This window comes from Heterodontus francisci, chromosome 22, assembly GCF_036365525.1.
Source record: "Heterodontus francisci isolate sHetFra1 chromosome 22, sHetFra1.hap1, whole genome shotgun sequence".
In the NCBI taxonomy this organism is placed as follows: Eukaryota; Metazoa; Chordata; class Chondrichthyes; order Heterodontiformes; family Heterodontidae; genus Heterodontus; species Heterodontus francisci.
Window position 1 is genome coordinate 46,124,599 of NC_090392.1, and position 15,042 is coordinate 46,139,640.

General features: G+C 42.6%; 1 protein-coding gene across 6 annotated transcripts in view; it reads left to right on the forward strand.

Annotated features, from left to right (window-relative positions):
• The window catches only part of fli1 (Fli-1 proto-oncogene, ETS transcription factor), an 88,221-nt gene that overhangs the window by 23,491 nt on the left and 49,688 nt on the right, over positions 1–15,042 (forward strand). For 5 of the 6 annotated variants that reach the window (XM_068053780.1, XM_068053783.1, XM_068053779.1 and 2 more), the window contains one exon: positions 770–838. The exons of the other annotated variant lie outside the window; for it this stretch is intronic. In XM_068053780.1, the coding sequence (XP_067909881.1) occupies positions 770–838 (69 nt within the window). The remainder of the gene's footprint in view (positions 1–769; positions 839–15,042) is intronic. 6 annotated transcript variants of the gene reach the window in all.

A 15,042-nucleotide genomic window follows, 5' to 3' on the forward strand; every position in this document is an offset into this window, starting at 1 on the left:
GCTGTGTCTTTTTTTTTTGGTAGGAGGAATGATGCTTGGTTTAGTATGCAGTGGTAACAACAGTTATTCTCATCTTTCCAGAACTCGCTTTTACGAAAAAATAGTTTTTCTAAAATGGAGCATTTTTCTGTATGTAATTAATTTAAGTGATGGAGACATCTGATTCCATTTATTAACTTTTTAGGTGGGGAAGGACACATGTAACAAAATATTTTGGGCAGGTATGTGTCCCTGTCACTCTTCAGTGGCTGTGTTTATGATGGAGTGTGAACTAAGGTAATTGTACCCAGTGCCCTTACTGTCATACCTGTTTGGTACCTGTGTTAAATTATTTTAATTCCTTTAAGAAAAATCTCTCATTCTATCATATTACATCATACATGATGTATTGTACACCTTTGACTTCTGACGCTTATAATGCCTTTTAAGCAGGTAAAATAATTTTAATGAGTACTTTTGGAGCTTTAAAGAAAACCAGTTAAGCAACTTTGTGGTTTTATTTTGGCATCTGTTGAGGCACTGAGACTTTTTTGAATCGAGCCAGAAAGTGCCTGTACTGCTAACTCATACCATAACACTGAATGTGGGATATATCAGCTATGAGATGTTTATGATTTGCAAATGGTGTGAAGGGTTTACTTACATGTTGATAGCTTGCAGTGTTGTCCTGTCAATTTAGAAGTTTTACAGAGCGATACTGTAATAAACTTGCATACTGTTGGATGTTTGTTACAGATCTTTAATTAACTGGTTACAATATCTTTTGTAGGTAGCTCTCCATTAAGCTATTCCACGTCATCTCACACTGACCAGTCAACACGTCTCCCAGCCAAAGAAGGTCGGTTCAATTTGCTTCCTTTAAACCACCCTTTTTACAAGTAAGATTGAAATATAGCTGAAACTGACTTTTGGTTTTGTTAAGGCAAGTGCAGTCTCACAGTATTAAAGATAATATGCAATATTTCATTAATGACCACACGTTGCTCTGTCAAAGCTAATATCCAATTAACAAGAACTTGAGCATACAGGCTCACTTTCAACAAGTTCCTCGTCTGCATTCTCATTGTGCTTAAATCACAATCGCTGGGGTAGATTTTCGACTTACCACTTGTGCGTGAAAACTGACATCTCAATTATAGACACTGCCTGATTTGTATTTAGAGTCAGAGTCATTATGGCACAGAAGGAGTCCATTTGGCCTATTAAGTCCATGCTGGCTCTCTGTCGAGCAATCCAGTCAATACCATTCCCCTGCTCTATCCCCATAGCCCTGCAAGTTTATTTCCCTCAAGTGCCCATCCAATTTCCTTTTGAAATCATTCATCGTCTCCCCTTCCACCACCTTCATAGGCAGTGAGTTCCAAGTCATTATCACTTACTGCGTAAAAAAAAAAGTTCCTCCTCACATCCCTCCTGCATCTCTTGCTCAAAACCTTAAATCTATGTGCCCATAGTCCTTGTATGATCAGCGAATGGGAACAACCTTTCTTTGTCCACTTTATCTAAATCTGTCATAATCTTGTACACCTCTATCAAATCTTTCTTCAATCTCGACTGCTGCAAGGAGAACAACCCCAGCTGCTGCAACCTAACCTTGTAGCTAAAATCTCTCATCTGTAGATCATTCCAGTACATCTTCTCTGCACCCTCTCAAGGACCTTCACATCCTTCCTCATGTGGTGACCAGAACTAGATGCAGTACTCCAGTTGTGGTCCAACCAGAGCTTTATAAAGCTTCAGCATAACTTCCCTGCTTTTGCACTCAATATTTCCACTTCTGAAGCCCTGTGGATGCAGCGTAAGACTAGCCTGTTTAAAAGTCTTCTTTTATCACTCAGTTTTGGTCCTAATTGCTGATTACCATAATTTGAACTTGCCTGGATGTGCTAAACCAGAAATATGCATGTTTAGCACCGAAGTGCTGATTAGGCATAATTTTCATGGAACAGTATATGTGAACTCCTGGCATCCACTTCCACTGAGGATGTGGATTGCTCTGGCTGGTACGCAGCGGCAGGTTGCAGAATGGGACCAAAGAAGAGGGCACACAGGTTCTCGGATGCAACACTGATGTTTTTGTTGAAGGAGGTTCAGAGGCGAAGGGATGTCTTATCCGCAGCAGGGAAGGAGGCCACATTGCTTTCTTTTTCTGCAGCAGCTGATGCTGCTCTTCCTGGCCTCATGTCCTTCCCCCATCCCTCATCTAGACCAAGGGTTCCCCTAGCAAGATGGCCATGACCAAGCAATCCCTTTCTCCCGTTGACTCCTAGGTAGAGTAGAACAGCATTTACTCTTTTTAGGTGAAGTTATCAGCGAACTGCCAGAATAATTGTTGCTCGAATGTTGGTGATATCTTGATAAAATGTGCCAGGAAGTCTATCAATGTGTTTCAGAGGCTCTCAGCAGCAATGAACATGAAATGGTGAGTATCTCTGTAAGTAGCACTTGAAATTGACGTCAGTGTTTACTCCCAGTCAGATGGTTGATGTTAGGAGGGCATTAGTTGAAGTGTTAGCCACCAAAATGCTGGGCAGCCTCTTTAATGAGTTTAATGCCCCTCCAGGTAGCTGTTGCTAACGCTGGCTTCAACCCCTTTATCAAGTTGTCATCTTGAGCTAAATGAGGGCTAAACCGGTGTTGCTGTTTAAGACCCCATTTTGGCTACCTCGGAGGCTCTTTAGCACCGAAGGTATATTCAGTGAAAATCACCCCCACAACCTTCAATTAAAGTAAAATTAAACATATACCAGGTGGCAGGAAGGTTGCAAATCGAAACAATGTATTTTTGGCATCGAGAGAAGGACACTGAAGATTTGGGAAGTGGAAGTGCAGTTTAACACAGGTGATAGCACAGCCAGTTGCTGCTTTCTCGCTAATAGTTTGCATTGGGCCAACTTCTGCTGCAACAAGGCATCTAACAATGTATTCTATTAGTTAGACTTGTCCTTTCACATTTAGGTCTTTAATGTTTTGTGCCACAAGTTGCTGAAAGGGTAAGCTGATAACAGCGCAGCGAGGGAAATGGGCATCTGGGACCTGAGTGAACAGGGCAAGAAACTATAAATCTCCTTAACCAACCAGATTGAAGGAGTGTGAAATTAACAGCACAAGGACTGAGAAGGAAGTGTAAATTAGAGAGGGTGAATTCAATGTCAAAATAGGCACATAAATAGATAGAAAAAAGAAAGGATTCAAAAAGAGAGAAAAAAGTGACAAAAGGAAAAGTAAAAAAAAACAATGAAATTTTTAACATTTCCAAGAAGAATTAAAACCTGAAGGAATGAGACTTGTAATAGTTAATTTTCAGTGCCAGAGAGATTGATTAGCAGTAATTAACACTAATTTCATAATTAATTAGGGTACTTAGACTGAAATTGTCAAGACTTAACTTTCTGTGGTGAACTTACAGCAACTTCATGAATTTTAATGGTGAGCCAGACAGCAAGATGTTATTTTCGCAAAGCTAATGGTGCAGCAAAGGAAATCCAACAGCAACTTTTGGATATTCACATATAACCTCACACTTGCTCTTCACCTGAAGTTGCTGTATCATTTGCACATAAATGATGGTGAGCGCTATTAGCTTCATCATTATCTTGACAGAAAATTCTGAGCCATTCTATTGTGATTATCAGTAAGCACAATAATAAGCTGACGGAGCACCTCCTAATGGTTAAATGGGGAAATGCACCACCTCATGGTACGGTACTGGGTAGCACAGAGGTCCCAAGTTCATTTCCTGGTCTGTGCTGAGTTTACAGACCTGCAGCAGGAAATTAAGAGGAAATGTTGCAATTGGCCTGAAGTTCTCCTGAGCTAAACAAGCTTAATTTATTCAGGTTCCCATTCTTGATCACTAATCAATGATTCCTGCTGTAAAGTGGACATAGAAATTGGAGTACGATGCTCTGCATGGTACACTCACTCACTGGACTCACCCATAAAAAATTGTCACTGTGTGAGATAACAGAGCATACAAGGACCAAGGGATGAGCATGGGTCATCGGGGTAAACTACTGGTTGGTGAGAAAAATAGGCGCTTCTACTCAGATCGACAACAACCAGGGCTTGAAGTCAGTCTGCAGTCATTTTTGTCAGTAAATGCCCACATCAGGAAAGTGCTGGAAAACTCAGGATCCCTACTGTAAAGTACAAAAAATACCGCATACTGCTGCAGTTCTCCCATCTAAATTGAGGCTATAGCCAACAATAAAGCTTAGTTAGTTGAACTTACAGTTGCCTGTTTCCCTGATACACTTAATCAGAGTGTGGCACGCTTTGCTCCTAATTATCTCATAAAAACTGCAAGAGTCATCAGGAATGTAGATTCAAATTTATTCAACATTAGGAAACAGTAAACATCTTTAAATACAGTTTCCCTCCTAAGACAGATAAGTGCTGGAATGTGGTCCCACAGGAAATCCCACCCAGGTCTTTAGTGAATGATTCTGAGAAGTTGTTAAGGTTCAGGGCATAAATATTTAAGTATATTCTGCAGTTAGGACTCGTCATGCAGCAGGTAATTTGAATATCTGATTTTTATTGCTCTTGTGATTTTACAGTAAGGTTGCCACCCCTCCAGGTTTGTCCTAGAGTCTCCAGGATTAATTTTTTGGGCACTGCTACAAAAATCATAGGAGCATTAAAATGTTTTTCTTACATTCTTTGATTCTTTCTATGTATTAGTTATAAAAATATTAGAAATGTGAATATAAAACTGTTTGACTGGGTAGAGTGGATGGAGGCAGGAAGGTTATGTGATGAAACCTCTAGAAATACGTCCAACCAGATTTGGTAATGCTTTGTTACGGTGAAGGGAGCCTATCACTGTGGATCTAATGTTCAGGGATTAGGGTTGAAGGTACCAGGTGGAGCTTCCTTCTCATCTGCCAATCCACACACACTGTTTTCTATATCAGTGGGCACATTACCCCGTGACCAGCTTGACTATGACAGGGCTGAGGTCAGTCTACAACTAGCAGCAATGTTCCAGTGACATGTATTGTAGCTGGTCCATGGTGACCACAAACCCAAACAATATATGTTGATATTCAGCATCTGGATTGCACCACACCCCTCCTTGTGAAAAATTCTTTGCAGAATGCACTGACTAATGTTTGGGTCTGGTTCCATGGGTGTGGGCAGTCCATTGGTAGCTCAGTCAACTCATCATTTTTTCATGTGTGAATCATAGAACGATACAGAACAGAAGAAGACCATTCAGCCCTTTGTGTCTCTATTGGCTTTTTGAAAGAGCTCCCTAATTAGTTACACTCTCTACTCTTCCCCCATGGCACTGCAAATGTTTTTACTTTTGAAAATTATTATTGAAGCTGCTTCTACCACTCTGTCAGGCAGTGCATCTCAGAGCTTAACAACTCACTTCATACTGAATGTCAACAAGTAATCAGAGTGGGATCTAGGCTGTTTTTGCATCGCCACCACCCCCCCACCTCCCCCACCCCACCCCACCACCACTACCCCACCCCCAAGTCCAGAGGCGTTGATGTTAATTCTAGCATCCTCTCTTTCCCTTGCTTGAAACCAATTAACTCAGCAAAGATCAGCAATTGAATCTAGTCTCTATAGTTCAGAGGAGGCTACACTAACTGGCCCATTTATCTGATGAGGCAACAGGTAAATAGACTGACCGCACAATGTATTGGAGCAGTACTATGTCATTGCACGGAGAAATTGGCCACTGAGTCACACAGGCGGGGCAGTGAGCAGCAGAGAGGCAGGGCAGTGAATAAGAGAAAGGGGAGACACTGAGCAACAAAGAAATGGGACTCTGCCACTGATGAACAGGTGCTGCGTAACAGCGAGGTGAAATATGAGCCACAGAGACAGAATATTTAGCCACTGGGAAGCAGGGCATTAATTTTTTCTTATGTATTTGTTCATGGGATGTGGGTGCCACTGGCAAAGCCAGCATTTATTGCCCCATCTTTAATTGCCCTTGAGAAGCTGGTGGTGAGCTGCCTTCTTGAACCACTGCAATCCATGTGGTGTAGCTACATCCACAGTGCTGTTTGGGACAGACTTCCAAAATTTTGATCCAGTGACAATGAAGGAATGGTGATATAGTTCCAAGTCAGGAAACTTGATCCCCAACACTTACTCAGTGTCTGATCTCTGCCACCAAGAGGTGATCTTGTGGCAGCAACATGCTTTCTCATTGGCTGTGGAGAACTGAGTGGAAAAGTAAACCTCAGCCCCCCTCTCCAGCCCCTGAATAGTGAGCAGCACTGGCTGGTCAAGTCATCTGCTCACCCACACGCCTACAGTTAGTTCTGAGGTCCTGCTGTCTTTTTTAGCTGTTGCAGACACATCTGTTCATGACAGTATTGGTAGAAGTGACCGCCACACAGTCCTTGTGGAGACAAAGTCTTCTCATCACACTGAGGACACCCTCAATTGTGTTTGTGGCACTACCACCATACTAAATGGGATAGATTGAGAACAGATATAGCAGCTCAAAACTGGGCATCCATGACGGGCTGTGGGTCATCATCATCAGCAGAATTATTTTCAACCACTATCTGTAATCTCATGGCTTGGCATATTTCTCACTCTAGAATTACCATCAAGCCATGGGACTAACCCTCGTTCAATGAAGAGTGTAAGAGAGCATGCCAGGAGCAGTACCAGGCATACCTAAAAATGAGGCGCCAGCCTGGTGAAGCTATAACACAGCACTACATGCATGCTAAACAACAGAAGCAACATGCTCTAGACAGAGCTAAGTGATCCCACACCAATGGAAAAGATCAAAGCTCTGCAGTCCTGCCACATTCAGCCGTGAATGGTGGTGGACAATTTAACAACTAACTGGAGAGGAAACTCCAAAAATATCCTCATCCTCAATGCTTGGGGAGGCCAGCACATTAGTGCAAAAGACAAGGCTGAAGCATTTGCAACCACCTGCAGGCAGAAGTGCCAAGTGGATGATCCATCTCAGCCTCCTCCTGAGGTCCCCAAATCATAGATGCCAGTCTTCAGACAATTTGATTCACTCCACATGTTATCAAAAAATGGCTGAAGGCACTTGATACAGCAAAGACTATGAGCCCTGACAACATCCCAGCTGTAGTACTGAAGACTTGTGTTCTAGTACTAGCTGTGCCCTTAGCCAAGCTATTCCAGTACAGCTACAATACTGGCATTTACCTGACAATGTGGAAAATTACCCAGGTATGTGCTATCCATAAAAAGCAATCCAGCCAATTACTGCTCCATCAATCTACTCCCCATCATCAACAAAATGATGGAAGCTGTTTCAATAGTGCTATCAAGTGACACTTACTCAGCAATAACCCGCTCACTGATGCTCAGTTTGGGTTTTGCCAGGGCCACTCAGCTCCAGATCTCATTACAGCCTTGGTCCAAACATGGACAAAAGAGTTGAATTCCAGAGGTGAGGTGAGAGTGACTGCCCTTGACCTCAAAGCAGCATTTGACTGAGAGTGGCATCAAGGAGCCCTAGCAAAACTGAAGTCAATGGAAATCAGGGGAAAGCTCTCCACTAGCACAAAGGAAGGTGGTTGTGGTTGTTGGAGATGAATCATCTCAGCCCCAGGATACCACTGCAGGAGTTCCTCAGGTTAGTGTCCTAGGCCCAACCATCTTCAGCTACTTCATCAAAAACCTTTTTTCCAACAAAAAGTCAGAATCAGGGATGTTCGTTGATGTTTGTTTTCACATTGTTCTGTACCATTCACAACTCCACTGATACTGAAGCAGTCTGTCTCCATATGCATCAAAACCTGGACAACATTCAGGCTCGGGCTGATAAGTGCCACACAAGTTCCAGGCAATGGCCATCTCCCCTTGACATTCAATGGCATTACCGTTGCTGAATCCCCCATCATTAACATCCTGGGGGGGTGGGCGTGGGTAGGTGGAAGGTTACCATTGTCCAGAAACTGAACTGGACCAGCCCTATAAATACTGTGGCTACAAGAGCAGGTGAGAGACTAAGAATTCTGTGGCAAGTAACTCACCTTCTGATTCCCCAAAGCCTGTCCACCATCTACAAGGCTCAAGTCAGGAGAGTGATGGAATGCTCTCCATTTGCCAGGATGCAGCTCCAACAACACTCAAGAAACTCACTTGATCGGCACCCCATCTGCCAACTTAAACATTCACTCCCTCAACCACTGGCGCATGGTGGCAGCAGTGTGTACCATCTACAAGATGCACTGCAGCAACTCATCAAGCCTCCTTTGACAGCACCTTCCAAACCCATGACCTCTACCAAATAGGAGAACAAGGGCAGCAGACACATGAGAATACCACCACCTGCAAGTTTCTCTTTAAACCATCCTGTCTTGGAACTATATCGCTATTCCTTCACTGTTGCTGGGCCAAAGTCCTGGAACTCCCTTCCTAACAGCACTGTATATGTACCTATCACCACATGAACTGCAGCAGTTCAATAAAACAGCTCACCACCACCTTCTCAAGGAAATTAGGGATAGGCAATAAAGGATGGCCTTGCCAGCGTCACTCAAATCTCAAGAACATTGGTGTTGTTCCGATACTTTGGATCACATTATATGTTTTCATTGAGCCAGATATATTAACAAGTTAAGCATTTATCCACTGATGCTGTCAGTTGTAAAGTCCAGCTCTATAACTTCATCGAAGTGGAGATCTGTTCATTTACTGTGATGTCTGATTTTTAATGCTACAATGTCAAATGACAGAGAATTTCCTGCTATGAGATCACAGGGGTGGGGCTACCAATAGCCACTGTTTGCTGTGTGAAATTCCATTCCTTGTTCACGATGCCATTGGAGAAGAACCCAACAATGTCACTGGAAAGAGAAGTTCAACACAAAATGTCTATTCCCAGGCTGTCTCTCAGCATCTTTTTAAAGTGTGGAACAAAAGAGTAAAGGAGGATTGAGGGACTCCACTGACTCTGTTGATATGTCCCTTTCTGCCACAAGTAATGACAGTTTGATATTAAAATGTAAAATGAATCCTTACTGCCAAGATTTAAAGTTCACCATTGATCTTTTTTTTGCTCCAGAATTTTAAACCAATGAAAATTTCAAGTTTTCACTTGCAAAACGTTTATTTGGAAAACACAATCAGTTTTCCAATTAACTTTTAAAACGGTAGTGTTGATCAGGTGGTAGAACACAAATTGCTGGGTATCCATTACTTCACACCTTATAAAGTATCTCAGACCTAAAAGTGACACCCTGAATAAGGGCTTCAGTATTTGTACCAACAGGGATGTAATGCCCCATGGTAACACATTGGTTAATGCATTGATATAAATCCTTTGTGCTTTATGTTAACACAATTGGTGACAAGTTTAAATAAAGGATTGAAGATTAAATAATGAAAGTTTAAAAGAACACATTTACTTAATGGCCTGCCAGAGAAATTAAGATCATATGTATGTATAGTACAGCATGTGCAGTCATGCATTTTCTGTACCACACTTCCCATAACACTCTTCCCTAATGCTCATGCTTAATCATACCCAAATTTACGACAGCATAGGCAAATTTTGCCTGTATACCTCTGATTAGCTAATTCTAATACAAGACTGTCAATTAGACCTGGTCCTCCAAGCTGTCTCCCGACCACTTTTCTTGAGCTATGGTTTCACTGGCTGACTCTCCCTGTTCTTTCTCTGTTTTCTAACTTCCTCATTATAACTACTCCAATTATACTACACAAATTTTTGAAAATTACTCTCCCTTAAGTCTCTCCTTGCTCCTAAGCTTTGGTGGACCACTTTATACAGAATCACAGAATTGTTAAAGCACAGAAGGAGGCCATTCGGCCCATCGTGTCCACACGGCTGTCCGAAAGAGCAATTCACTTAGCGCCATTCCATCGCCTTCTCCATGTAACCCTGCACATTCTTCCTTTTCATATAGCTGTTTAATTCCCTTTTGAATGCTTCGATTGAACTTGCCTCCACCACACTCTCAGGCAGCACATTCCAGACCTTAACCACTCGCTGCAAAAAAAAGTTTTTTCTCATGTCACTTTTGCTTTTCTTACCCATTACTTTAAATCTGTGCCCTCTCATTCTTAATCCTTTCACAAGTGGGAACAGTTTCTGTCCAGACCCCTCATGATTTTGAATACCTCTATTAAATCATCACTCAGCCTTCTCTTCTCCAAGGAAAACAGTCCTAACTTCTCCAATCTATCTTCATAACTGAAATTCCTCATCCCTGGAACCATTCTCATGAATCCTTTCTGTTATTTCCAATGCCCTCACATCTTTCCTAAAGTGTGGCGCCCAGAACTGGATGCAATACTCCAGTTGAGGCCGAACTAGTGCCTTATATAAGTTCAACATAACTTTCTTGCTCTTGTACTCTATGTCCTTATTAATAAAGCCCAGGATACTGTATGCTTTATTAACTGCGCTCTCTCAATCTGTCCTGCCACCTTCAATGATTTATGCACATATACACCCAGGTCCCTCTGCTTTTTTTAAAATTCTTTCATGGGATGTGGGTGTCGCAGGCCAGGCCAGCATTTATTGCCCATCCCTAATTGCCCTTAAACTGAGTGGCTTGCTAGGCCATTTTGAGGGCATGTAAGAGTCAACCACATTGCTGTGGATCTGGAGTCACATGTAGGCCAGACCAGGTAAGGACGGCACATTAGTGAACCAGATGGGTTTTTACAACAATCAACAATGGTTTCATGGTCATCATTAGACTAGCTCTAAAATCCAGATTTATTAATTGAATTCAAATTCCACCTTCTGCTGTGGTGGGATTCGAACCCATGTCCCCAGAGCAATACCTGGGTCTCTGGGTTACTAGGCCAGTGACAATACCAGTACGCCACCGCCCCCCCACTTCACCCCCTTTAGAATTGTACCCTCTATTCTGTATTGTCTCACCATGTTCTTCCTACCAAAATGAATCACTTCACATTTCTCTGTGGTGAACTTCATCTGCCACCTATCCGCCCATTCCACCAACTTATCTATGTCCTTTTGCAGTTCTACACTATCCTCCTCAGCGTTCACAATGCTTCCATATTTTGTATCATCTGCAAACTTCAAAATTGTGCCCTGTACACCAAGATCTAGGTCCTTAATATATATCAGTAAAGTGATGGAAGGTGTCATCAACAATACCATCAATCAGCACTTTTTAAAAATTATTCATTCAGGACTGTGGGCGTCGCTGGCTAGGCCAGCATTTATAGCCCATCCCTAATTGCCCTTGAGAAGGCGGTGGTGAGCTGCCTTCTTGAACCGCTGCAGTCCATTGCTCAGCAATAACCTGCTCAGTGACGCTCAGTTTAGGTTCCGCCAGAGCCACTCAGCTCCTGACCTCATTACAGCCTTGGTTCAAACATGGACAAAAGAGCTGAACTCAAGAGGTGAGGTGAGAGTGACTGCCCTTGACATCAAGGCAGCATTTGACTGAGTCTGGCATCAAGGAGCCCTAGCAAAACTGAAGTCAATGGGAATCAGGGGGAAAACCCTCCGCTGGTTGGAGTCATACCTAGCGCAAAGGAAGATGGTTGTGGTTGTTGGAGGTCAATCATCTGAGCTCCAGGACATCACTGCAGGAGTTCCTCAGGGTAGTGTCCTAGGCCCAATCATCTTCAGCTGCTTCATCAATGACCTTCCTTCGATCATAACGTCAGAAGTGGGGATGTTCGCTGACGATTGCACAATGTTCAGCACCATTCATGACTCCTCAGATACTGAAGCAGTCCATGTAGAAATGCAGCAAGACCTGGATAATATCCAGGCTTGGGCTGATAAATGGCAAGTAACATTCGCACCACACAAGTGCCAGGCAATGACCACCTCCAACAAGAGAGAATCTAACCATCTCCCCATGACATTCAATGGCATTACCATCGCTGAATCCCCCACTGTCAACATCCTAGGGGCGACCATTGACCAGAAACTGAACTAGAGTAGCCATATAAATACCATGGCGACAAGAGCAGGTCAGAGGCTAGGAATCCTGCAGCGAGTAACTCACCTCCTGACTCCCCAACGCCTGTCCACCATCTACAAGGCACAAGTCAGGAGTGTGATGGAATACTCTCCACTTGCCTGGATGGGTGCAGCTCCAACAACACTCAAGAAGCTTGACACCATCCAGGACAAAGCAGCCGCTTGATTGGCACCCCATCTACAAACATTCACTCCCTCCACCACCGATGCACAGTGGCAGCAGTGTGTACCATATACAAGATGCACTGCAGCAATGCACCATGGCTCCTTAGACAGCACCTTCCAAACCCATGACCTCTACCAATTAGAAGGACAAGGGCAGCAAATGCATTGGAACACCATCACCTGCAATTTCCCCTCCAAGTCACACACCATCCTGACTTGGAACTATATTGCCGTTTCTTCACTGTCGCTGGGTCAAAATCCTGGAACTCCCTTCCTAACAGCACTGTGGGTATACCTACCCAACATGGACTGCAGCAGTTCAAGAAGGCAGCTCACCACCACCTTCTCAAGGGCAATTAGGCATAGGCAATAAATGCTGGCCTGGCCAGTGATGCCCACATCCCATGAATGAATTAGAATAAAAGCAAGGGTCCCAACACTGATCCCTGGGGAACTCCACTACAAACCTTCCTTCAGCCTGAAAAACATTAATTAACCACGACGCTTTGTTTCCTGTCTCTCAGCCATTTTTATATCAATGTTGCTACTGTCCCTTTTATTCCATGAGCAATAACTTTTCCCACAAGTCTGTTGTGTGGTATTGTATCAAACACCTTTTGAAAGTTCATGTACATCACATCAATTGCATTGCCCTCATCAACCCTCTCTGTTATCTCCTCAAAGAACTCGAGCAAGTTAGTTAAACATGATTTTCCCTGAAGAAATCCATGCTGGCTTTCTTTAATTAATCTGCAATTATCCACGTGACTATTAATTTTGTCCCGAGTTATGTTTTCTAGAAGTTTCCACACCACTAAAGCTAAACTGACTTGCCTATAGTTGCTGGGCTTATCTTTACACTCTTTTTTGAACAAGAGTGTAACATTTGCAATTCTCCAGTCCACCACCCCTGAGTCTAAGGAAGACTGAAAAATTATTGCCAGTGCCTCCGTGATTTCCACCCTCACTTCCCTCAGAATCCTTGGATGCATCTCATCTAGTCCTGGTTTTTTATCCACTTTAAGTACAGACAGCCTATCTTATGCATCTTCCTTATTAATTTTAAACCTTTATAATGTCTGAATTACCTCCTCTTTCACCATTGCCTGGGTAGCATCCTCTTCCTCGACAAAGACAGATGCAAAGTAGTCATTTAATACCCCAGATATGCCCTCTGCCTCCATGCATAAATCCCCTTTCTGGTCCCTTATCAGCCCAACAGCTCCTTTTACCATCCTTTTACTATTTATATCTCGATAGAACACTTTGGGATTTCCTTTAATGTTAACTGCCAGTCTCTTTTCATCCTCTCTCTTTGCTTCTCTTATTTGCTTTTTCACTTCCTCTCTGGATCTTCCATAGTCAGCCTGTTTCTCCATAGTATTTTCTACCTGGCATCTGTCATAAGCACACCTTTTATTCTTTATCTTAATCTCTATCTCTTTTGCCATCCAGGGTGCTCTGTATTTGTTTACCCTACCTTTCCCCTTCAAGGGAACATACCTTGATTATGCCTGAACTATCTCTTCTTTGAAGGTAGCCCATTGTTCAGCTACTGTTTTTCCTGCAAGCTTTGACTCCAATTTATTCACCCCAGCTCCATTCTTACCCCATTGAAGTTGGCTTTCCTCCAGTTAATTCTTGCACTGGATTCTTTTTTGTCCTTTTCCATAGTCTGCCTAAACTTTATGATACAATGATCAATGCTAAATCCAAATTGGACCCGTCTGCATTTTGAAAATAAAATAATTTCCTCTCTGGATTCCCATTCTCCAATCACTTGCCTGTCCTGAATTCTGGTCCCCACCATCTAAAGTCATGTGCTTCATCTTGATTGGTGCTCGCATTTCTCTCTGGCTACCTTTTATAAACAGGATTAAGCTTTCCAGAGTTTCAACCGGTGCTATAGCTCACTCACAAACCCGGTAATGATGTGAGACACCATTTGTTAACAGCAGATATTAATACTATATCCGCAATAATTTTGTGCACTTCTAATTAACTCACTCTCCACAGACGCTTATCTCCTCACTTTTCCTCCTAACTCAGTGCTTCCCTCCATTATCACTGAGAGCAATGAGTAAAACCTTCCTCTCACTGTTGCATCCTTACAGCATCTGCAATGTAACAAACATATCCTCATTTCTGCAGTTGTTCCCCATTTTCCTGAATGTCTGACTCTCAGGCAACATTTTAACATTAATTCATTTATCTCCTTACTTTTGCAAAATAAAGACTTCAGATTTAAAGGAGCATCACATTTGGCCATCAGTATAAATTTAAGAAACATTATTTTACTGAAGTATCTCTAATTTATTTACATGATATAATGTTCCTGTCCTTGATCTTATCTGACTTACTGTGAACAGTGCCAAGATTCACTAGCAAAATATTAAATCAACTCAGTTAAAGCTGAGATGATCTTTTGTCCCCTTGCATGTTACAAAATACTTCTTTTAAAAGCAGTTTGCATTGCTCGATGCTGCAACAGAAATAAACAGGTTTGTGTGTACAGTTTCTGAAAGTCACAGTTCATCAACAGTGGACAAGGGAGCATCCCTGCAGGTTGATAGGTACAAAAATGTATCATGGGCCTGTGAGGACAAGCAATTGTGGCAAAAGAATTGATAGCCAGCATTGCTGCTGCCATTAGAGGATCTCTGCACTTCACTTGGGCCAACAGAAACACATCATATATACCAAAGCACAGCCTCACTTACTGCAGCACTGTCTCACTTATTGCAGCATAGTCTCATTTATTGCAGTACAATCTCTCATATATTACAAGTTTAAAGGGGTGGAGGAACAGGGAGACCTGCACATCCACAAATCTTTGAATGCCCCAGGGCATGTTAAGAAGTTTGTTTTTTAAAAAAAAGCTAAAGGGGATCCTTGGCTTCAGAAACAGA